Source organism: Hypanus sabinus, chromosome 1, assembly GCF_030144855.1.
Source record: "Hypanus sabinus isolate sHypSab1 chromosome 1, sHypSab1.hap1, whole genome shotgun sequence".
Classification (NCBI taxonomy): Eukaryota; Metazoa; Chordata; class Chondrichthyes; order Myliobatiformes; family Dasyatidae; genus Hypanus; species Hypanus sabinus.
Window position 1 is genome coordinate 169,547,249 of NC_082706.1, and position 24,166 is coordinate 169,571,414.

Here is a 24,166-nt window from a genome sequence, read left to right on the forward strand (position 1 = left end):
TTCAGTGAGGAAGTAGTCAGTCTAAAGCTTTTACAAGTTGACATATCAGAAGCAAAAAAAAAAATTCAGCTGGCCAGGCACCATCTGTGAAAGAGAAACAGTCAATGTGTAAAGTTTGCAAACCTTTATCATTTCTGGTTTGGGAAATGTTCCACTGGATTGGAGAATAGCAAATGCTATTTAAGGGACAGAAAATCTGTTGGACTAGTTAGTTACAGAGAAATTGCTGAAAGCTGTCATTAAGGCCGGAGTAAGTATAAGCTGATCAGAATCAGTGCTGAATTTTAATGGGTAGGTTATGCCTGACTAATCCTGCTAAATTAGGAATTGTAATAAAAATAGAAAATGCTTGAAATAAGCAGTTCAAGATTCTTCTATAACATTCTCTCTGAGGCCTAATTCTTTGAAGAAATCAGTATTTGGAACCATAAAATAAATTAATGGGAGATAGCTTATCCGTTAATACCTACACCCAACAAGTTGAAATGCTTTGTCAGTGTTCAAAGCATCTAGTTCAAAGAATATTAATTAAATCACATAAGTCGACACCCAAAGTGTGTGTGTGTGTGTGTGTGTGTGTGTGTGTGTGTGTGTGTGTGGGGCCTCCATCGGTCGTGGTCGACCATGGGTGCTGTACCTCTGGTAGTCACTGGTTTGTCGAGCAGCGTTGACTGTGGCTATTGAGACCGATCCTGGAACAGCAGGCTCTGCCACAGTTGCTGCGTGTGTAGGGCGTCGAGGAATTTTTGTCCACTGTGTTCTCCGGTTAGCTCTCCGCTCCTCAAATTGACTTAGGATCACTCTTTCGCCTTGCTCTGGGTGTTAAAACCATAGAACATTACAGCACAGAAACAGGCCTTTTAGCCCTTCTTGGCTGTGCCGAACCATTTTTCTGCTTAGTCCCACTGACCTGTACCTGGACTATATCCCTCCATACCCTTCTCATCCATGTACTTATCCAAGATTTTCTTAAATGTTAAAAGTGAGTCTGCATCTGGCAGCTCATTCCACACTCCCACCACTCTCTGTGTGAAGAAGCCCCCCCCCAATGTTCCCTTTAAACTTTTCACCCTTCACCCTTAACCCATGTCCTCTGGTTTTTTTCTCCCCTAGCCTCCGTGGAAAAAGCCTGCTAGCATTCTCTCTATCTATACCCATCATAATTTCATATACCTCTATCAAATCTCCCCTCATTCTCCTACGCTCCAGGGAATAAAGTCCTAATCTATTCAACCTTTCTCTGTAACTCAGTTTTTCAAGTCCCAGCAACATCCTTGTAAACCTTCTCTGCACTCTTTCAACCTTATTAATATTCTTCCTGTAATTCGGTGACCAAAACTGCACACAATACTCCAAATTCGCCCTCACCAATGCCTTATACAACCTCACCATAACAGTCCAACTCTTACACTCAATACTTTGATTTATAAAGGCCAATGTACCAAAAGCTCTCTTTACTACCCTATCTACCTGTGACACAACTTTTAGGGAATTATGTATCTGTATTCCCAGATCCCTCTGTTCTACTGCACTCCTCAGTGCCCTACCATTTACCTTGTATGGTCTACCTTGGTTTGACCTTCTGAAGTACAATACCTCACACTTGTCTGTATTAAACTCCATCTGCTATTCTTCAGCCTATTTTTCCAGCTGGTCCAAATCCCTCTGCAAGCTTTGAAAACCTTCCTCACTATCCACTACACCTCCAATCTTTGTATCATTAGCAAATTTGCTGATCCAATTTACCACATCATTGATATAGATATAGATGACCATGTCATTGATATAGGTGACAACTAACAATGGACCCAGCACAAATCCCTGTGGCACACCACTAGTCACAGGCCTCCACTCAGAGAAGCAATCCTCCGCTACCACTCTGACTTCTCTGTGTTGCTGAAGAGTACCTTGCCATTTGTTGCGGTCATCTGCTGTATCCTCCCAGCACTCTGTGTTGATTTTTAAGAATTTCATGTCATGCTTGCAGAGTTCCTTGAAGCGAAGCTGGGGTGTTCCTCTTGTCTGCTGCTAGTTCTCCATAGAGGATGTCCTTTGGCAGTCTACCATCCTTCATCCGACAGGCATGGCCCAGCCAGCACAGTCTGCCTCGTCTTAAAAGCATGAGCATTGTAGGAAGTCCAGCACAGGAGAGGACCTTCTACAGGAGTTTGGGACTTTGTCTCTCCAGGTGACGCTGAGGATGTGGCGAAGGCTGCGCAGGTGAAAACTATTGAGTTGCCTCTCCAGTTTGGAGTAGATGGTCTAAGTCTTGCTATCATACAGCAGGGTGCTGATAATGCATACATTGTACATAGCAGTCTTGGTCTTTGTAGTGAGTTTTGGATTCTCCCAGACCTGCAAGGAGAGTCGAGCAAGGATCGATGTTGCTTTGCCGATACGTCTATTGATTTCAGCATCGAGGGAGAAAGTGTCACTAATGGTTGACCTCAAGTATGTGAACTCATGGACCATTTCTAGATCGTAATTGTCAATGGTAATGGCTGGTATCTCCACTACGTTCTGGACAAGGACATTTGGTTTCTTTAGGTTGATGGTAAGCCTGAAGTCCTTGCATGCCTTAGAGAAGCAGTCCATGAGAGTTTGTAGTTACTGTTTGGCGTGCAAGGTTATAGCAGCATCATCGGCAAAGAGAACTAAGATCACGTACTATCTTTTGCACCTTTGTTTTTGCTCTCAGGTGCGCAGGGTTGAACAGCTGCCCATCAGACCTGGTGTGCATGTAGAGGCCTTCTGTCAATGTCCCAAACGCGTGCTTCAGTAGCATAGAGAAGAAGATGCCAAATAATGTTGGGGCCAAAACGCATCCTTGTTTAACTCCACTACGAATAGCGAAGGGTTCTGATGAGCTGCCATCATACTGAACAGTAGCCCTCAAAGTAAATCATGAATAATTGTGACCTTTGGTACAAGAAGGTGCCAGCGACCAAAACAACTAACGGCAATGTCCTGCAGATAGTTCATGAAACTGCGTTTTCTTTTAAATATACTTCTATTACTAATGTGCTTGCAATTGAAACACATAACTTACACTTTGATAACGTGTTTTTGGGCCAACTGAGTGACCTGCTGCTTTTGCTGTCTGTGAGGGTATTCGGCATGGTTGAGAACAGAGTATGTGGCCTAACGGTGGCACGGGAACCCAGGATCAGCTCAACGAGGGGAAGAACAGAAGGCAAGTAGGAGCTCTGCAGGAGCTCTTCGATTTTCGTCAAGGTTTGATTGGTGCAGTTTGTGGATCAGACTCATTAGAGGACTCTGCAGTTCACATTATATGTGTTTCTGGTTACACTTTTCTTATTTGTTACTTTGATTGGAACTTCGATGTGGACCGGCTCTGCGGTCGACAAATGACACAGAGCCAAACTGAACTTAACTACACTGAAAATTCCTAGACTGTTTCAAGGACTCAATGGTTTGATGTTTAATACGGTGGGTATTGTTTGCTCGTTTTTTGCTGTTTGAACAATTTGTTCTTTTTTGCGCATTGGATGTTTGATGTTTCTTTGTTTTGGGGCTGCCTGTGGGAAGTTGAATCTCAGGGTTGCATACTGCATACATACTTTGATAATAAAAGCACCTTGACTCAAAGTACATCGAACCTCAATGTTGTTTATTGATTCAGCGTATAACACAATCATTTCTACAGTTCTGGTCGAAAAGCTCCAAAATCTGGTTCTCTGTATCTCCCTCTGGATCCTTAATTTCCTAACCAGAAGACCACAATCTGTGCGGATTGGAAATAACATTTCTCTACACCCATGACTGTGCAGCTAAGTACAGCTCAAATGCCATCTATAAATTTGTTGACGATACACAACTACTGTTGGCAGAATTTCAGATGGTGATGAGAGGGCGCACAGGACAGAGATATATCAACTAGTTGAGTGTGTCCCAGCAACAACCTTGCACTCAGTGTCTGTAAGGTCTGAACTGATTGTGGACTTCAGAAAGGGTAAAATAATACAACCCACATCAGTCCTCAGAAGGATCAGAAGTGGAAAGAGTGAGCAAGTTCAAGTTCCTGGGTGTCAACACCCATGAGGATCTATCTGGGACCCAACATATCGATGTAACTATAAAGAAGGAAACACAGCAGCTATATTTCATCAGGGGTTTGAGGAGATTTGGTTTGTCACTAAAAACACTACCAATTTTTCATAGATGGAGAGCATTCTAACTGGAGGTATCATTGGCTGGTTTGGGGGTGGGAGCTACTACACAGGATTGAAATAAGCTGTACAGAGTTGTAAACTTAGTCAGCTCCATCATGGGCACTAGCCTCTGAAGTATCTAGGACATTTTCAAGAAGTGATGCCTCAAAAAGCCCCCGTCCATCATTAAGATCATTAAGGATCCCCATCACTAAGGTCATGCCTTGTACTCACTGCTGCCATCAGGAAGGAGGCACAGGAGCCTGGAGGCACAGTCAATGATTCAGGAAAAAACTTACTCCCCTCTGCCATCTGATTTCTGAATGGACATTAAACCCATGAACTATTTTTTTTGTTTCTATTTTTGTATTCATTTAATTTAGCTATTAAACATACACACCCACACAGACTTACAGTAATTCACAATTTTTTTCTATTGTGCATGGCACGCTAGTGCTGTGCAAAGATAACAAATATCACTACATAGACCGGTGATTCTAAGCTTTGAAACTTCTTTCAAAGTGTCAGTTTCATCTACCAAGTAATGAAGAGCAGAAATGGACATGGTATTCTCAAAAACCAAATACTGTGATAAATATCATGCTCCTTATTTAAGTGGACAGACCATTGAAAGCAAGCAGTCAAGCAAACCTTTTATTCTGAGGTGTCACAGCAGTACACATAAACCTTCATTGATTTATGAACTATCCTCCCTCCTCTAAACAAGCCTTCAGCTCTAATCTTTATAAATTATAAGATATTTGTGGTGATCTTGCCTGTTACATTAATACAAGTAATCAAAATGAAATACGCTTTGTCAAAAATAGGCCAGCTCCAACACTTCAATATTTGCACAGTGCCTTCCTTCAGGTTTTCATCAACCTAAATTCAGCACAATTCTATTCTTCTTCCTAATATGACAACATTAAACAAAATCTACACTTGACACTGTTGGTAACTCGTTTTGCAGACAATCAAGACATATCGTTAAAAATATTATCAATGGGCTTGCAGACAGCTCTTTACATATTGTAGCAACTTCTCACCAATTCTTTGAGTAACCTGAGAAACTCCTGCATTTGAAAAACCCAGTTAGACAGCTCTGATCTAAATAAATTAGACTGAGCACGACAGTCAATTTCAAACTGAAATATCAAGGTAAAGTACCAAGGATTTACACTAAAGCATCAAGGCAAAGTATTTGGAATATGAAAACAAGAAAAACCTGAAATTGAGACTGAGGATGTGCAAAACATTAACCAGAATGTAAGCAATCCTTTGAAGTGCATGTAACACACACAAAATGCTGGTGGAACGCAGCAGGCCAGGCAGCATTTATAGGAAGCACAGTTGACGTTTCGGGCCGAGACGCCCAAAACGTCGACAGCGCTTCTTCCTATAGATGCTGCCTGGCCTGCTGTGTTCCACCAGCATTTTGTGTGTGTTGCTTAAATTTCCAGCATCTGCAGAATTCCTCGTGTTTGCGCTTTGAAGTGTATGTAAGGAATTACAAAGAAAATTTTAAAGAACTCCAAAACTTTACAAATCTAAAAAAACGTATTAAGAGATGATTGTGGACTCCTGGTACTGAATGAAAATAAAGTAAGTGTTGACTTGCAACACGAAAATTGTGTACAATTTTTACAACTCAGAGGAAATGAATTACAAAGCTATGTGCACCTTGCTATCGTATTTCCCAGATTCCAACATTAACGACACTTTAATCAACTATCACAATGGGTCGCCTACAGGACATTACATAAATACAAGTTGTTTTCGTTAGATAGCAAATATCCTACTGCCCTGCAATTTTATGCAAAACATTTCTCCATTACGGGAATGAAAGGGAATCAGGGCAACATTAATCAATGAAACGGCGCCCGCCCTTTGTCCATCGCCGTCCAGGTGAGACTCACCGCAGCTGTTGCTTTCTTTACGGCGGGAACGATGATCGGCGATGACATATTGTTACCGCACATACACAACAAAAATAACAATCGTCCAGTTAACCACCAGCCCAATACCACGGTAGACTTCGGCTCGTCACCAATACCGCCGCAAAGCCCTGCTCGTGGACCGTTAAAGCGACAGTCCCACCCGCAGCAGCAGCAGCACCACCACCCTGCAACTCCCGGCGGAAGTTTTCCTCCCCCTCTCGTCGATTTGTTGTCTTGGCCAGCTGCCCCTCGACCTCACACGGTGATTGGCTTCCAACGATGTCAATCACAAAGAGGGGAAAAAAAATCCCAGGCTCACTGAGCAAACGCAGAACACTAACACCCCCCCCCCCCGCCGGGACATGCGCAGTCGGTCTTTGCGTCCTCTCGTTTTTGCTGCGGTTGTCCGACTCGACCTGTCGGGGATGATTTTCAGTAAATGTCTTTCCGAAACGGTTTATAAGCAATATGTCTAATGATATAATTTATTTCAATTTCTGTGCGCATGTTCGGTTGGAAAGGCTCAGGGGAAAAACAATAAATCCATTGTCTGTGAATTAAAGGACAAATGGGTCAATCTGGGATCGCTCGCGCCTAGCCCGGCTCCTGCCGTAAAGCACGGTCGCGCGAGCGGTGTTTGCAGCAACGTAAAGTGTGTGGTTCTCCTATTGAGGATGTCGTGGAGTGGCGTCCGGACAGGCCTGGAGTTGGTGCGCCGACTGCCCCGCGTTTCTCTTGCCAATCTCAGGCCCAACCCTGGAGCCAAGAAAAGGGTGAGGTAGCGGTGCATTCAGGGAGGTGGACAAGAGGCTCCGGGGACATACCTACTCCTCGGCGTCCTCTAACTGTCCTCGGGGAAGGGATCACCGGAGCGTCCGCGCTGGAATAGCCGGTCCCGTCACGGGCATGGTGTAACCAAGGAAATAGTCAGTCTACACCCCCCCCCCCCCCCCATTGATCCGAATCTACTGTTCTGTGCCACGGAATTTGTGGGCTTCTGCTGAGTTCTGATGAACTAAAACCCAGCCGGCCCCACAGTTTGATCCCTGTTACAATGTTGCACTGTGAGTTCAGCCTGTGGTTTATAAATAAATCCCAGGCAGGAAGCTCTTGAATCCTTTACTCTCGCCAGTGCAATAGCAGTTTAAATTTATAGCGGGAGTTTCGCAGTAGTGTTATCAACTCGGTATTTAATACCAAGCCACCTGACAAAATACTGGCAAATATAGCACGATGTAAAGTGCTTGTGAGCTTCTCATCAAGTTGAAACAAACACGGTCTTGTTATCAATCATGGAGATGCTAGGGTTAGGATTAGGGAAATGTAGGAATCTCAAAACGGTTAGAGGATTGTAGATGATCTCTGAGATGCAGATGAGCGTGAAAGGCATTAAAAACAAGAGTTAATTGAAATTTTAGGTTTTGTTAATGAGAAGCTGGATTCAGCAGACAGCTTGGGAGTAAACAATGAAACTCATTGATACCAAAAGTTTTTCTATCAAGGTCAACTATTCTACATTTTCCATATTATATTCCTTCAGGCGCATTCTCTACGCAGGTGTGCGCTGCTTAATCTTCATTCAGATAACGTCCGATTGCATATACGTCCATTGTCCTGATTGGAGAACGTGACGTAGCGGACGTAACCAATCTCTTGAATGTAGTAGTGTTATCTCTGGGTTTAATTATCTTTTGAAAATATTACCGTAAAGTGCATCATGGCTTCCAAATGCAACAAAGTCACTCCTAGTAATTGCAGCAGCAAGAGGCAAATGAAAAGTATTCATTTGGAAGTGAAACAAAAGGTTATTAAACAATATGAAGGTGGAAAGCATGTGAATGCTATTGGTTAGGATTTAGGCAGGTCGCACTCGACAATCACGACGATCCTGAAAACAAAGAAAAAATTCTCGAAGCTGGTAAAGGATCTGCTTCACTGAAAACTACAAGGCTGAGGAAAATGTGAGAGGGACCTATATCGGCTATGGAGAATTTGTTAAGTATATAATATGGTGTTTGCATAACATCCGATCTCACAGAACGTATTGTGAACGTTAAGCGACACATACCAGTATATGCCCGAAACTTATCTGCATCCTCTAAGCCCACACTACTTGTTAACTTTGTATGATAGCAAGCTAGCTTATTTTGTACATGATGCCTCACCCAAATCACTGTTACAGATGATGACTATGGTTGCCCAGCCCTAATTCCTATGGCATTCCACTTGCCACAGCCTCCCCACCTGAAGTACCTGACCAATTTATGACCTTTATGAATCAAGTTATCATTCATTCAGTCACTGAAGTATATGAGGGAATGGGCTTTATACTTAAATACACAATGGAAGTCCTTTAACAAGGTGTTTTCAGGCAATAAAAATTCTTCATTTCATAGAAAATGTAAGCCACTTCTAGGAACTGCCTGTTAATGAAGACAGTGATGATGCCAACATAGTTGTTGATTACCCATGACAAAGATTTTTGAGGAGGAACTCAACCTGGCTGGTAATGTAGGCAGCAGTGACACCTGCTTTCCTGAGTTGTGGAATTTTTTAGCTGCTTTCGCAAAGTTCTGAGGAATAGCACCACCTCTCTTTCTTCAAAACCCTCCAAATCAAGAAGCAGAATAAGTAAACCAATATCAGCATCCTTTTCCAGGTTCATATCTTAATAGTTGAAGCTTAAATAGTACTCTGTCATCCCTGATGACAGGCCAGATTACCAACAAGCCTGACACCAAGGGGACACTTCTCATTTGACAGTTCAGAACGGAAGTATATTCAACCCTGTGATACTGCCTTAAAATAGTAATGTTATGCAGGTTTCAATTATAAGTCACTGCCTTTCAATCTATATGTTAATAGTCTTTACTTAGATGTAGAGACTATCATCGCCAAGTGTTAATGATACCAACGCTAGTTGTGTAACTGATTGTAAGGAACGAAGGTAGAGATTGGCATGAAAGTGACGAGCAGTTTCATCTAGCTAATTAACCGAAAGCAAGACAAAAGCTTGCACTGCACAGTAGGGCACAGGAACGTTGAGGTAAAATTTGTGAAGTGCATGTCTCAGATGCTTAAAGTTATTGATCTAGAGAACTAAGATATGTATAACACTTGCCTTTTATCAGTGAGGTCATAAAATATAAAAGCAAGGAATTCAACCTCAAACAGTTAAGCCACAGAGTACAATGTACAGTTCCGCTCACCATCTACAAGAAGAGTGCAACTATACCAGAGGGACTGTAGGAAATACTAAGAAGAATGTTGCCAGGAGGGAAATTTATCAACTGAGCAGGTTGGATTATTTTCTTGGAAGAAAAAGAGACAGAAGGAAAACTAATTAAGGTATTAAAAATTAAGAGTAATCTGGACAGTAATGGGAAGGGTCTAATTCCCTTGACGAGTTCTTAACTAGAGGAATTTGTTTTTAAGTCAGAACGTAGAGGGATTAGTAGAAAACAGGACGTTTTTCACGAGTAGAATACATGGTCAGGGTGTGTTCTGGATGAGCTTTAATGGAATCAGTAATTAAAAGAGTCTTTCTAACATTATACCTATAAAGTTGCATTGTTGACAGCAGTGCGCTAATACAGACTTCCGCTGCTTATTGCAGGAGTCAGGGAGACAGGAAGAGATGTAAAGTCTTGCTTGCCTTGCAATGAGCCTGGCTGTTGGGAACATAAAGTGAACCCATGTACTCGGCTGGTGCTCTTGCATTACTCACAGTTTAGTGTGGCGGTGTGTTGGGGTAAGTGACTGCTCAGCACTCTGATGTGGGTGTCAGTGTTGCAAACTGGCTGACGTGATGAGTGTTCACCGTTGCTGAGGACTAGTAGTGGTTGTTCTGTAATGACAAACTGCCTGGATCATTTGATCTCCCTCATTACCTGTGATGGATGTCGCTGTTTCCCTTGTTCCTTGTTTATCTGCACAGCTCTCTTCAGCCCAGTGATTTCTCTGTGATATAAGTTCAAATTTAAGTTACCCTTGAGGTGTTAATGGGTTTGGAGTACTGTAATGCCCAAGACAGAAGGACGGCTGCTTCGATCTTCAGTAGGTGGTGATTGGGGGGGGGGGGGGAAGAGAACCATAGGACCTGGGCAGTTTATCAACATGGGGGCAGCCCTGAGCTCTGTATCTCAGCACTGCTGCTCCAATTGTGTTTGCTGTACCACCACCAGCTCTCACAGAGCCGTAGGTAGAAATTACTGAGTGGGGATTTTGCAGAAACTTAAAGGATGGAGATCACTGTGCACCTTGTTCAGAGAGGAGGACTAAGAGCATTGTAACATCCCAGTACTGTTAGCAATATTGTGATTATCGGGTTAAACACCAGAACAATTACCTTAAAAACTGGTTAACAGTTTATATGTGGCAGTAACCTAAATAGTTCCATGTTTGGCTGTCTTCAGCTGTGTGCGCTCCTATGCTGTAAATTCTAACTCTGGGTTAAGTATGACACTGAAGTTGAAAACAGTTTAGTTGTGTTTCCCACACTTAGCATTGGGAAAGTTAGTGTTGTTGGCCTGGGAATTATGTCTTTTTTCATGGAACTAAACACAACAGTCTTGGTTTTGCTAATATTTCGATTTAGAAAATTTCTGCTCGTCCATTTGATGTGGAACAATTTAAATGGAGCATCAAAGGCAAATAAGTTGTATATGGACACATGCTTTGATAATAAATGAACCTTTGAAGACATGGTAGCCTGGTAAAACTGCCTGCCATTAGTATGTATATAAACACTGACACCAATATTCCCATAAAGTACTTTGAGACAATTTTACCTTGGTACAATCTGAATTTAAACTGAGTCCTACTCAGTGATTCTGGAAAAAGCATCAAAAATGGTAGTCAAGGTGTTTCTACAAGTTTCTAAGCTTTTTTTTGACCAAATTAGGATTACTACTAGTAAAATTTCATTAGCAAGGGCAAAGGAACTTACTGTGGTCATGAGAAAGAGCCATTTTATTTTGTATTTACATGGAACAAAGGAGCATGTTCTGACATGAATAACTACTGATGAATGATGCTTATTTTCCAGGAAAAAAGACGTGGCAGGGGCATCCATGGAGGGAAAAAAAGTGGTAGAGGTCACAAAGGCCAAACACAACGTGGAAACCGTCCACGATTAGGATTTGAAGGTGGTCAGACTCCATTTTATATTGTTATTCCAAAATATGGATACAATAAAGGGCACAGGTTGGTGAATAAATACATCTATGTGTTAAGGTTGTTTTTTCCCAAATTTTAAGTCTTCATCAGAATGCCCTATTACCGAAAATACATATGTTTGCATGCAGATATTAGTAGATAGTAGATATTTGATTAATGGATGTTCGCTATCCATATGGAAGAGTAGAATGGATCTTAGACTAGATTTCTATTGTGACATCACAGATTGGGTATTTGAACCTGGATCCTTCTGAATTAGAGGTGAGAGTGCTACCAACTCTGTTCTCAGCTAATATATGGAAGTCTGGATATATGTGCTGTCTGTGCGGGCATGCATGTAGGTTCATATGTGTGGAGAGGCACACATTTCCATACATATAAGATCTTTATCCACATGTAAAAAATTGCATGAACTTCTTAAAGTATAAATATATCTGGAAAACAAACCAAAATACTGTGCATGTTTATATACATGCAGGTAGGCACATGGCTTTGGTGTTTGCAACGTGTGTACAGGTTATTGAGAATATTTGTATATGTGCATTTGTGTAGGAATTAGGTATAGATTTAACTATGTATATGTTTAGAACTAGACTACGCCTGACTGCGGGTGCAAAATGGTGTCAGTTATGGCACAGTTCTGCCATTTGAGTCTTTAGGAATTTAAACACACGCAAGTAGTCGTCACTTCATTCTATTTATTTTCTTATTGTTTTGTCTGCTGCTACTTTTCTTTCAGTCATTAAAGAGCTGTAAATAATTACTGGGTATTGTGACCTTATGGGACTTGCTATAGATGCAAGTTTTCTATACGTGTACATCTCTGTGTTCATGAATATCTAATTCTTTCTAATCAGGTATGTATATATAATACACATGACACTGAAAGACAAGATTTTATTCCCATGGGGAAGCATCATGCAGAATTCTGTTAATTTATAATATTTGCACTAAAGGAAATTTTTTTTTCTGATTTCTTTTCTCAGTAATCGGCGGCAATACCAGCCACTAAGTTTGATTCGACTCCAATATTTGATAGATCTCGGTAGAGTGGATCCATGTCAACCTATTGATCTGACCCAATTGGTAAATGCAAGAGGAGTTACAGTGCAGCCACTGAAACGAGACTATGGAATCCAGTTAGTAGAGGAGGTAATTGAAGCCAAACAGTGTTCCTTGTTAACCATGTAGGGTAACAGTTTTGTTTTGAAGGTAGGCTCTGCTGATTTCAATCCTTTATTCTGCCCCAGAATATTATATTTACGTGCAAGTAGAATCATAGAGTACTACAACACAGAAACAGGCCCTTTGGCCCATCTAGTCCATGTCGACCAGATCTTCTGCCTAGTCCCAGTTAATTGCACCCAGCTCATATCCCTCCCCTCCTCTCCATATATAGTGGCATGCAAAAGTTTGGGCAAAATTTCTTTTACTGTGAATAGTTAAGTGAGTAGAAGATGAACTGATCTCCAAAAGTCATAAAGTTAAAGATGAAACATTCTTTTCAAAATTTTAAGAAAGATTAGTGTATTACTTTTGTTCTGTACAGTTTTAGACTGGAAAAAAGGAAAGGAGCAATGTGCAAAAGTTTGGGTTCCCCAGGAGATTGGAGCTCTCAGATAACTTTCACCAAGGTTTCAGACATTTATTACCTTGTTATGGCTATGGCTTGTTCACAGTCATCATCAGGAAAAGCAAGGTGATGCAAATTTCAGAGCTTTATAAATACCCTGTCTCCTCAAACCTAGCCCCAACAATCAACAGCCATGGGCTCCTCTAAGCAGCTGCCTAACACTTTGAAAATTAAAATAAATGATGCCCACAAAGGAGGAGAAAGCTCTAAGAAGATAGCAAAGCATTTTCAGGTAGCCGTTTCCTTAGTTCGTAATGTTATTAAAAAATGACAGTTAACAGGAATGGTGGAGGTCAAGCTGAGGTCTGGAAGACCAAGAAAACTTTCCGAGAGAACTGCTCGTAGGATTGCTAGAAATCGAAACCCCCGCTGGGCTGCAAAAGACCTTCAGGAAGATTTAGCAGACTCTGGAGTGGTGGTGCACTGTTCTACTGTGCAGCAACTCCTGCACAAATATGACCTTCGCGGAAGAGTCATCAGAAGAAAACCTTTCCTGCATCCTCACCGCAAAATTCAGCGTCAGACATTTGCAAAGGAACATCTAAACAAGCCTGATGAATTTTAAAACAAGTCCTGTGGACTGATGAAGTTAAAATAGAACGTTTTGGCCGCAATGAGCAAAGGTATGTTTGGAGAAAAAGTGGTGCAGAATTTCATGAAAAGAACACCTCTCCAACTGTTAAGCACGTTGGTGGATCAATCATGCTTTGGGCTTGTGGTACAGCCGCTGGCACTGGGAACATTTCACTGGTAGAAGGAAGAATGAATTCAATTAAATACCAGCAAATTCTGGAAGCAAACATCATACCATCTGTAAAAAAGCTGAAGATGAAAAGAGAATGGCTTCTACAACAGGATAATGATCCTAAACACACCTCAAAATCCACAATGGACTACCTCAAGAGGTGCAAGCTGAAGGTTTTGCCATGGCCCTTACAGTCCCCTGACCTAAACATCATCGAAAATCTGGATAGACCTTAAAAGAGCAGTGCATACAGGACGGCCCAAGAATCTCACAGAACTAGAAGCCTTTTGCAAGGAAGAATGGGCGAAAATCCCCTAAACAAGAATTGAAAAACTCTTAGCTGGCTACAGAAAGTGTTTACAAGCTGTGATACTTGCCAAAAGGGGTGTTACTAAGCACTGACCATGCAGGGTTCCCAACTTTTGCTTCGGGCCCTTTTCCTTTTTTGTTATTTTGAAACAGTAAAAGATGGAAATAAAAAAGTAATCTTGTTTAAAATATTAAAGAAATCTGTCATCTTTAACTTTATGCCTTTTGGAAATCAGGTCATCTTTTACTCACAGCTATTCACAGTAACAGAAATTTTGACCAGGGGTGCCCAAACTTTTGCATGCCACTGTATCAATCCAAACGTCTCTTAAATGATACCATTGAACCTGCATGTACCTTTTCCACAGACAGCTCACTGCATATTTGTACCCCTCTCTGAGTTAAGAACATCCCCCTCAGATACCCCTTAAATATTCCACCTTTCACTATAAACCTATGACCTCTAGTTTTAGTCTCAGACAGCCTGAGGCAAAAAAATCCTATTTATATCCCTGATAATATTGTGTACCTCTAAAAGATCTCCCCACATTCGCCTGCACTCTAGGGAGCAAAGTCCTAACTGAATTAATCTATCCCTGTAGTCCAGGTCCTTAAGCCCCAGCAACATCCTTGTAAGTTTTCTCTGCACTCTTATTGATATATTTCTTGTAAGTATGGTGCTCAGTATTCTTTAGAGTACTGCAGGTCTTCCCCATCAGCAAGCTTCTTATTGCTGGAGAAGCTGGTCTTAGTGTGGGCTGTGTTACTACCTGTTACAGGAGGAAATCAGAGTCAGTGGGAAAGGAGGTCTAACAGCAAGTGATTGTCTTAGGTGTTTCTCTTGCGATCGCATGACCCTGTTGGACATTGGCAAGTGTACTTCCCTTGTTTATTGGCGAGGTAAGCAGCAGTGGAGCTACATGGTCTCAGTTGCAGCGAGGACTAGGCCTCAAGCCATGGGCTTGCCTGTTGCAACTGTTCAGGAGAGGAGATGCCAGTTGCGGTGTAATGCAGCATCCACGCTGAGTTAGGGGACTGGCCCCTTCTGTCGATGCTGCCCTCCAGTGTTCGATCAGTAGAATGACAAGCTGGATTGTGTGCATGCGTGTATGCATCTGTGTGCGTACTGCTGTTTGTTCTTGTCAATAACACCCATCCACTGTGAATTTATAGGACATATCACTCAGGATCTTTGGCTATTTGTTTTTTGAGTGACTATCTTTACTTAAGTGTGCTGTAAGTCCCTTGTGCTGTGTATGAGTGTTTTTCACCTTGGCCCCAGAGGAATGCTGTTTCGTTTGGCTATATTCATGGGTTTTTGTGTATAGTTGAAAGAGAATTGAACTTGAACTTGAATTATGGATCATATTCCCAGTTCCTTTTGTTCTAACAATCATCTCAGTAGTAGGAGAGAAATCTGCCACATTGATCCTTAATTTCATTAAGTGATGTTTGTATTAGGAATTCTTCAAATCTTTTCTTAATTGCAAATGACTGCAATTCGGTTGATGTATCTCATAGACAAGTTACTTACTCATTAGCAGCAAGGCTTTAATCTAGAAGGAATACAACTGCTTAAAATCTGAAACATAAGCAGAAAAGAATGGATAGAGCTGCAGTTTTCCACTTACATCTGCCCCCACTTTTCCTTAGTTGTTTCTAAGCAATCTCCAGACTAGCTGTTTTATCCTACTGCCCTCTCTCCCATTTCTGAAGCCGCCTTTCATTTTTCCATGCATCATTTTTTTCTCCGTTCCCAACTCTTCGATCTCTAGTACCCCTCTCCCATTACCCTTCTCCTTTCCCCTTTCAATTTTGTAGTAATTTTAACTGAATGTTAGATGAACTACTTAAGCCATAAATAAAATAATATATATAAAAACTCTTTAAAAATTAAAAGTCAAACAATTTTAAAATGTCCTTCTAGCTTCACAAATCCAAATATTCTCCTAGCTCTACAACCCCTGAAACCCACTCATCTCACTGCCATCTAGAGCTAGGAGAACATTCAGGTTTGTGAATCCAGAAAGTTTAGAATTATTTGACTTTTAACTTTTAAAATGTAGGCATGGCATTAATGAATGAAATATTTGGGTTAGAAATGGAAAGTAAAATTTTTGATGAGCAGAAGTCCAACTTACAGAAAGAGCAGAGGCTGGTCAGGTGAAAGTTGGAATAGTGTTTTTGAGGTGGCAAATCCTTAGCTGAGAATATCAACAATAGATTTAGTGCAAAGCACTTGAGGCTGGCTGAATTCTGAAACTAAGCATTACAATTCAGCAGTAGGCCTTGCAGTACTTTTTCCATATCAGTGGCTTTATTTTTCTTTTGTCCTACTTAACCCAGGTAAAGGCTATAGTAAAGGAGAAAAGATAGCTGCAGTTCATTTGAATAGTTATTTTTCTGACTGCCATTAGATGGAAGCAAAAGCATACAATTTATGAGCTAGTAAAGCAAATCTTCCAGAAGAAAACAATGTAGGTATAGTTGAGGAAATCTTTGTTCATTCAGATGGGTGGTCTTTGTAAAAACTACTATAAAATAAAACCCAGATTCAATAATTAATTGCTTTTGTGAATGTAATATGACAGGAGTAATCAGCTGTATTTTTTTTAATTCTAGGGTGCTGACAACTTTGCAGCAAAAGTAAACATTGAAGTCCAGTGGGCATCAGAACTTGCTATAGCTGCCGTTGAAAAGAATGGTGGAGTTATAACTACTGGATTCTATGATCCACGAAGTTTAGGTAAGCACTGTTTTGATGGATTGTTAAAAATCAACCAGAATCTCTTGCATATCTTTAGAGTGGTTTAAAATCAATTTCTTATTTTGCATTTTTTATGTTGCTGGTGCTTTGACCTAGAGATCGGTATTGATAGTGGTTTATTATTGCCATGTACCGATATACAGAGAAAAGCTAGCTCTACATGCTGTTCATACAAATCAAATCATTGCACAGTGTATTCAAGTAGAACAGTATAAAGAAAAAAATAATGCGGAATAAACTAACAGCTACAGAGCAAGTGCAAAAGTATAATGAGGTAGCCCGTGAGGTCAAGAGTCCGTCTTATCATATTAGGAAACCATGAATCTTAAATTAGTGGGCTAGAAGCTGTCCTTGAGCCTAGTTGTACATGTTTACAGGCTTTGGAAATTTCTGCCCAATGGAGGTGGTGGGGGGGGTGTGGGGGTTGGAATAGAGAATGTCCAGGGTGGATTGGGTGTCTCTTTGATTATGCCAACTCTTTTAATGAGGCAGCAATAAGTACAGAGTCCATTGTTATGAATGTACCACAGCTCTGAGGGGCTGAATGGTGCGGGGTAGCCCCCTCTTTTGTGAGAATCGCAAGATCACTATTGATTTAGGTCAGGAGACCCAGGAAATGAGAGAGAGACGTGCGGAATGTCTCCCCCCTCCCCCCCCCCCCGGCGATATGAAGCTATGGGAAACGGCCATTGTCTCTTGGAGACGGACTTGTGTATTACAATACTGTGCTACGTGGAAGCCCTCAAGCAAAGTGGGCTGGTTGAGGGAGAGATTGCCTCACCCCAACCTGATTGACATCTGAGACCCTGTGAGTCAGGATAAAAGAGGGTCTGTGGCAACAGCCCCTTCAGACGCACCAGAAGAAACACTAGCGATCCCGTAATAGCGGAAGCTGGTGGGGAGGCTATGTGCGTTCGGTTCCATTTGCCCCGGAACCGGTGCCCTTTACCACGGAAAAACGGCTTTTAGCTAACAACGGGGAAACCAACTCCCAAGGACTCTCGAAGGATTGGCATCATAAAAGGACTGGGCAAGTTTAACCCGTCTTTCTCTCAAACCAAAACGCTGCAGCTTGAACGAGCTAACGGTGACCTTTATATTTCCATCGGACAATACATTATCCCCTAGACAACAATAGAGCTATTTCTTATTGATTATTATTATACCAGCGCTTTTAGATTTAGTATTGATGACGTATATTATCTGTATGTTTGCATTGATATTATTTTTGTGTATCTTTATCAATAAATACTGTTAAAAATAGTACTATCAGACCTCTCTATCTTTGCTGGTAAGTGACCCAGTTACGGGGTTCGTAACACCATAAGGTGTGGCTGTTTTTTGTCATGTGCTGAACTGTCCCACAGCTCTGTGGGTTTTTTTTGCAACCATTTGCCATACCTAGCCGTTATGCATCCAGATAAGCTGCTGATCAATTCTGGTGTTTTAATCCAAGGCTCTACTAGAAGTCAAGAAAGAGTGCATGGTTCCTTCATGGTCATTTTTATTAAGAGTTGATAGAATAGAAAAAAGCTGAACAGACATTGACAGGGAAAACTAAGATTAAAGATGGTGCTGCTTTATGTTTAGCTGTTTTATACTTAGAAATAAGGAAAGTATCTATTCTAATCTATAGATAAAAACTAACCAGTTGGAAAACTTATTCAAAACTGTGGTACCAAGTTAATCAATGAGAAAACACTTAACTCATTTAATGCAGAACAAAGAAGCTTCCAGAGCTTTCCAGAATTATATTTTCTATAACCTCTGGAGACATATTAAACTGCTATGTGCTTACTATAGCCACTAGGAACCATAGTAAGCCTTTACCTGTATACTGTAATTATGTAAAATACAAGTAGATAATTATTTGTTAAACAGCAAAGAAAATAACTGTCAGTCTAATCTAAGAACTAAACAGTTGGATCCAGCAGGGCTTTCAGTGTGCATCAATAACAATCGATAAGGGTTGATGGGATGTGTCAAATTTCTGAAGCCTCCTGAGGAAGTTGAGGCATAAGTGAGCTTTCTTGGCTGCAGTTTTATCTGCTTAGTCCAGGACAGACAATTGGTAATGTTCTGTCCTTGGAACTTAAAGCTCTCAACCCGCTCATCCTCATCACCGTTCTGAAGTCAATGACAAGCTCTTTTATTTTAACAACATTAAGGGAAAGGTTGCTGTCATGACATCATGTCACTACGCTCCCTATCTTTTTCCTGTACTTTGATTCATGGTTATTTGAGATATGAGCCACCATGGTGGTGTCATCTGCAAACTTTGATGGAGCTAGAGCAGAATCTGGTCATGTAGAGTATACAAGGAAAAGAGAATTGGGCCAAGGACACAACCTGTGGTGGGGCACCAGAATCTAGAATAATAGTGGCAGATTTCACTGTACCTAATTTTCAGGTGTTAAACAGACTGTTAATTGTGAATTACTGTAGCATAGAAGCATGTACAGGTAGTCCCCGAGTTACGAACGTCTGACTTACGGACAACTCGTACTTACGAACCGAGGAAGGAGAACACTGTCCGCCATTTTAAGTCGTTGCTGTTGACACTGTGTTGAGTGTGTAACTTTGTATTTGGCTTAAATTTTCCTTAGCAAGATTCACCCTGACCCCGTCCCTGCATTTCGTTTGGCTGGTGGCACAGTGAGATCAGCGCCAGGCTGGAGAACGGAGATTCCCGAGTTCAATCCAGTGACAGACTGCTCCCGTGCCAGGTTAATATCGATCCAGTGACTCCTGTACCATCCGTGCCAGGTTGATGTTGAGCTCGCAACTCGACCTCGTTAAAAAAAAACGCTTGCCACCTCCAGTTTAAATTTCCACGCAGAATATTGTGGAGGATCAAACACCCAAACCCAGCACAGCCCCCACTTGTCCCATTTAACCTGTCTCAGTGTGGTAGAGTTTAGGACCCGAGGAATTCAGTGCGGTGGTCCTTAGGACCCAGCGGACCTCGGGAGCTGGCACAGCTCGGGACCAGCCGCCTGCAGTGTTCCTGTTCCTTTGACGGGAAGCGATTGAAAATAAAGTGGAAATAATAAAGTGTTTGGAAAGAGGTGAAATGACATCGGTCATTGGAAAAGTGTTAGGCTACAGTCGGTCAACGATTAGAACAATTTTGAAGGATAAAGTGAGAATAATGGATCATGTGAAAGGCCCTGCCCCGATGAAAGCTGCAATTATTACTAAGCAACGCAATGGTTTAATTATTGGAATACATACGTTTCTTAAGTGCATAGAAGTGCATATGCATAGAAAGGTAAAATATATACTATACACTAAGACAGATGTTTGACTAACTGACGCTAAATAATGCCGGATGTGCTTGTTCCGACTGGCGTACAAATCCGACATAAAGACGGACTCAGGTACGGAACTCGTTCGTAACCCAGGAACTGCCTGTACTCATTACAACATAAAAGTGTGCCACTGTTATAAGAGGCACATGCCGAAGATACTGGGGTCATTACATGTGTAATCAATGGTTGATTGTCTATGCAAAATTAAGTTATCCGGATGGCAAAGTGCAGGTAAAGCAGAAGAAAAATAAATATTTCTATTGCCTAACCAACAGTCCTTAAAGAATGGCCTCCTGTCTGCTACCATCCTCCTTGAGATTGCCTTGCTAATCAATTTCCTCCCTGATCAACTTCTCTTCCATTTGAAGCACCAAACCCAACTTCCCTGAAGCCAATTTAGTAGAGTTAAATTTCAGCTTCATTAGCATAAACTGAGTTAACCCTGTAAAATGGTATATAGTGGTTAGGTCTAATATATAATGTGACACCTCAGTTAAAATGTCCTGGTTATATTAGGCTTAAGTTACAATTTAAGTATTTAAACTGGTATGTATGAATTTACATTTTGAATAAATCAAATTACATATATCAGCATTCATTATTTTTTCTGCTTTCAAACAGATGTTTTATGCAAGCCGGTGCCTTTTTTTCTGAGAGGACAACCCATTCCAAAACGTATGCTTCCACCAGAAACGCTGGTTCCTTACTATTCAGATGCCCGAAATCGTGGTTATTTAGCAGATCCAGCAGAAGTTCAAAAGGAACGGATGGCACTTGCCAAGAAATATGGGTACATTTTACCAGATATAAGTAAAGATGTGATGTATAGCATGTTAACAATGCGCAAGGATCCCTTGCAAATTTTTTTTGGTCTTGCTCCTGGCTGGGTGGTTAACCTACCTGATAAGAAAATTTTAAAACCAACTGATGAAGAGTTATGTCGTTACTATCGATCTGAACTGTGAGTATTGATGTCATTGTAACTAGAAATATCATTGCTGATGTCTCATCTGTGTAAACCAAATAATGTATTAAAAGAATTTGTTTTATATTTGGTCGCTTCATTTCTGATTGTGCACTTATTAAACAGTTTATGGATATGGATCCTGGGGATAAAAAAAAACTCATTTGACTTTAGTACTTGCCAATTTCTCTCCCTCTTATCTCATTCATTCTATTCTTTGTTGTAAATTTGCATTTGGTTCATCTTGAAATTCTTCTTGATTGATTTTTTTACTTTATAATGGTGTCTAGTTCTCTCTTCAAAGATGGCACCAGAAAGTGGTGACTCTTTGCCAGCAGCTCCAAAGGGAAATGTCAGATATTCCGGTTTAGTACTAATACAACTGAAACTTACCATAACAGCCAAGGGCAACATTGTTTCAAGATGTTCAAGAAATTCTCAAAAGTAGGTGGACCCCAGAGTGCACACTCAGATTGTGAGTGTGGTTTCCCTTTAAGAAAAAGGAAACTCAGAAAGTGTGACAGGCTGCTAGTAAGATTAAAATGCATAGTCCATAAGACACAAGCAGAATTAGGCCATTCAGCCCATCAAGGCTGATATGCCATTTCATCATGGCTGAAGCCGGATCCCACTCAACCCACATACCTGTCTTCTCGCCATATCCTTTGATGCCCTGACCAATCAGGAAACGGTAAACTTCTGCCTTAAATATACCCACTCATGGCTTCCACTGCAGTTTGATGCAGAGCATTCCAATGATTTACTACTCTGGCAAAAAAAATCCTTGCCTCTGTTATAAAGGGGTTCCCCTCAATTGTGAGGCTGTGCCTTCTAGTTCTGGATACTGCCACCGAAGAAAACATCCTCTCCACATCCACCCTACATTCTTTCAACATCCAGCAGGTTTTGAAGAGATTTCCCCCATGTTCTTTTTAATTCCAGTGAGTACTGGCTACCAAATGCTCCTCATATGTTAACCCCTTCATTTCAGGAATCATCCTCAACCTCCAATGTCCAATGACAACACATCCTTTCTGAGATATGGGACCCTGAACTGTTGACGATACTTTGTGCAGCCTGTCTATTGTCTTATAAAGGCTCAGCATTATCTCCTTGTGTTTTATATTCTATTCTCCTTGAAATAAATGCCATCATTGCTTTTGCTTTCTTTACCATTGACTCAAGCTGTAAATTAACCTGGGAGTCGTGCACGAGGACTCTGCACCTCTGATGTTTGAACCTTCTCCCATTTAGTTAATAGTCCACTATTGTTCCTTTTACCAAAATGCATTATCATTTCCCAACACTGTATTCATTCTGCCACCTTTTTGCCCATCTTTCAATTTATCTAATTCCTGCTATTGCTTCAGCAGCACTAGATACCCCTCCACCTATCTTCATATCTTTATATCATCAACTTTTGCCACAAAGCTATTGATTCCATTGTTTTATGTAATTGACAAACAACGAAAAGCAACAGTCCCAATACTGAACCCTGAAGAATACCACTAGTCTCTGGCAGCCAAACAGAAAAGGCTCATTTTATTCCCAAACGCTGCCTCCTGCCTGTCAGCTATCCTTCCCAGTATCTTTCATGTAATGTTGTAGGATTTTATATCCTTAGATCCCTACTGGTGATTGTACAGTTTCTAGAAAATAAAGTTAAAGATCTCAGCAAGATTGCAGTGCCAGATGGATATTAGGGACTGCCATGTACTTTGCTTTATAGAAACACGGTTCACCCCCACCATTTTGGATGCATTTCGTGGACAGGAAAGCAGAGTCTCTTAAGATAGAGAAGGCAGAGTGTGCTTTATGATTTACTCATCATGGTGCATAAATGTGGTTCTGTCTTAGTCCTGTGCACCCAACTTTGGGAATTAAATTGCAAATGTCACCCCATTCTTTATGAAGGGAGGGAGGCAGAAGAAAGGAAATTACAGGCCAGTTGGTCTGACTTAAGTGGTTGGAAAGATGTTGGAGTCTGTCATTAGGATAAGGTTTTAGGGTATTTGGAGTCACATGACAAAATAGGCCGAAGTCAGCATGGTTTCTTAAGGGGGAATCTCTTGGAATTCTTTGAAGAAATAATAGGCATGATAAACAAAGCAGAGTCAGTGGATGTTGTTAACTTGAATTTTCAGAAGGCCTCTGACAAAGTACTGGAAATGAGGCTATTTAACAAGCTAAGAGCTCATGGGATTACAGGGAAAATACTAGCATGGATAGAAGGTTGACTGACTGGCAAGAGGCAAAGAGTGGGACTAAAGGGGGCTTGTTCAGGTTAACTGATGGAGACTAGTGAGCTGCAGGGGTCAGTTTTGACTCTGCTTTTTTCACTTTATATGTCAATAATTTTGATGGCTTTGTGGCCAAGTTTGCAGATTATACAAAGATAGGAAGAGGGGCAAGTAGTGTTGAGGAAGCAGGGTGTCTGCAGAAAGACTGAGACATGGGCAAAGAAGTGGCCAATGGAACATAGTGTAGGAAAGTGTATGTTCATGCACTTTGGTACAAGGAATAAAGGCAATGACTACTTTCTAAATGGGGAGAAAATTCAGAGGTGCAAAGGGCACCTAAAGGTTAACTTGTAGGCTGTGTCAGTGGTAAGGAAGGCAATTGCAAATGTTAGCATTCATTTCAAGAGGACTAGAATACAGCAGCAAGGATGTAATGCTGAAGTGTTATAAGGCATAGATCAGACCGCTCTTCAAGTATTATAATCAGTTTTAGTCTGTTATCTCGGAAAAGATGTGCTGGCATTGGAGAGGGTCCAGAGGAGGTTCACGAGAATGATCTTAGGAATGAAAGGGCTAACATATGAGGAGCATTTGACAGCTCTAGGCCTATAATCACTGGAGTTAAGAAGAATGGGGAGGGGGGGGATCTCATTGATCATTATTGAACACTGAAAGCCCTAGATAGAATGGATGTGTGGAGGATGTTTCCTGTAGTGGGGAAGTCTAGGACCAGAAAGCACAGCTTCAGAATAGAGGGACATCCATTTAGATCACAAATGAGAAACATTTCTTTAATCAGAGGGCAGTGAATTGACTGGCTGCATCATGGCCTGGTATGGAAACACCAATACTTTGAACGGAAAATCCCACAAAAGGTAGTGGATTCAGCCCAGTACATCATGGGTAAAAC

The 24,166-nt window shown here is 41.2% G+C and overlaps 2 protein-coding genes across 2 annotated transcripts in view; one reads left to right on the forward strand and one right to left on the reverse strand.

The window, feature by feature from the left end:
* LOC132400015 (acyl-protein thioesterase 1-like) overlaps positions 1 to 6,313 on the reverse strand; it is a 51,251-nt gene extending 44,938 nt beyond the window's left edge. Inside the window, exon 1 of the mRNA XM_059981068.1 lies at positions 6,089 to 6,313. Within this exon, the coding sequence (XP_059837051.1) occupies positions 6,089 to 6,151 (63 nt within the window). The 5' untranslated portion in view covers positions 6,152 to 6,313. The remainder of the gene's footprint in view (positions 1 to 6,088) is intronic.
* Positions 6,314 to 6,635: 322 nt separating this feature from the next.
* On the forward strand, positions 6,636 to 21,103 carry mrpl15 (mitochondrial ribosomal protein L15). The gene is made up of 5 exons (XM_059981083.1): positions 6,636 to 6,882; positions 11,157 to 11,314; positions 12,274 to 12,439; positions 16,597 to 16,720; positions 20,674 to 21,103. The coding sequence occupies exons 1-5, from the start codon at positions 6,784 to 6,786 to the stop codon at positions 21,015 to 21,017; spliced, it is 891 nt and encodes a 296-aa protein (XP_059837066.1). The 5' UTR covers positions 6,636 to 6,783; the 3' UTR covers positions 21,018 to 21,103.
* The last annotated feature ends 3,063 nt before the right edge of the window (positions 21,104 to 24,166 follow it).

What these genes read in the sequence shown, in the direction of transcription:
- mrpl15 (XM_059981083.1), top strand. Translation starts at nt 6,784, where the DNA reads ATGTCGTGGAGTGGCGTCCGGACAGGCCTGGAGTTGGTGCGCCGACTG. An exon ending in GAATCCAGTTAGTAGAGGAG is followed by an intron (nt 12,440 to 16,596) that starts GTAATTGAAGCC and finishes TTTTAATTCTAG; the next exon opens with GGTGCTGACAACTTTGCAGC. An exon ending in CTATGATCCACGAAGTTTAG is followed by an intron (nt 16,721 to 20,673) that starts GTAAGCACTGTT and finishes GCTTTCAAACAG; the next exon opens with ATGTTTTATGCAAGCCGGTG.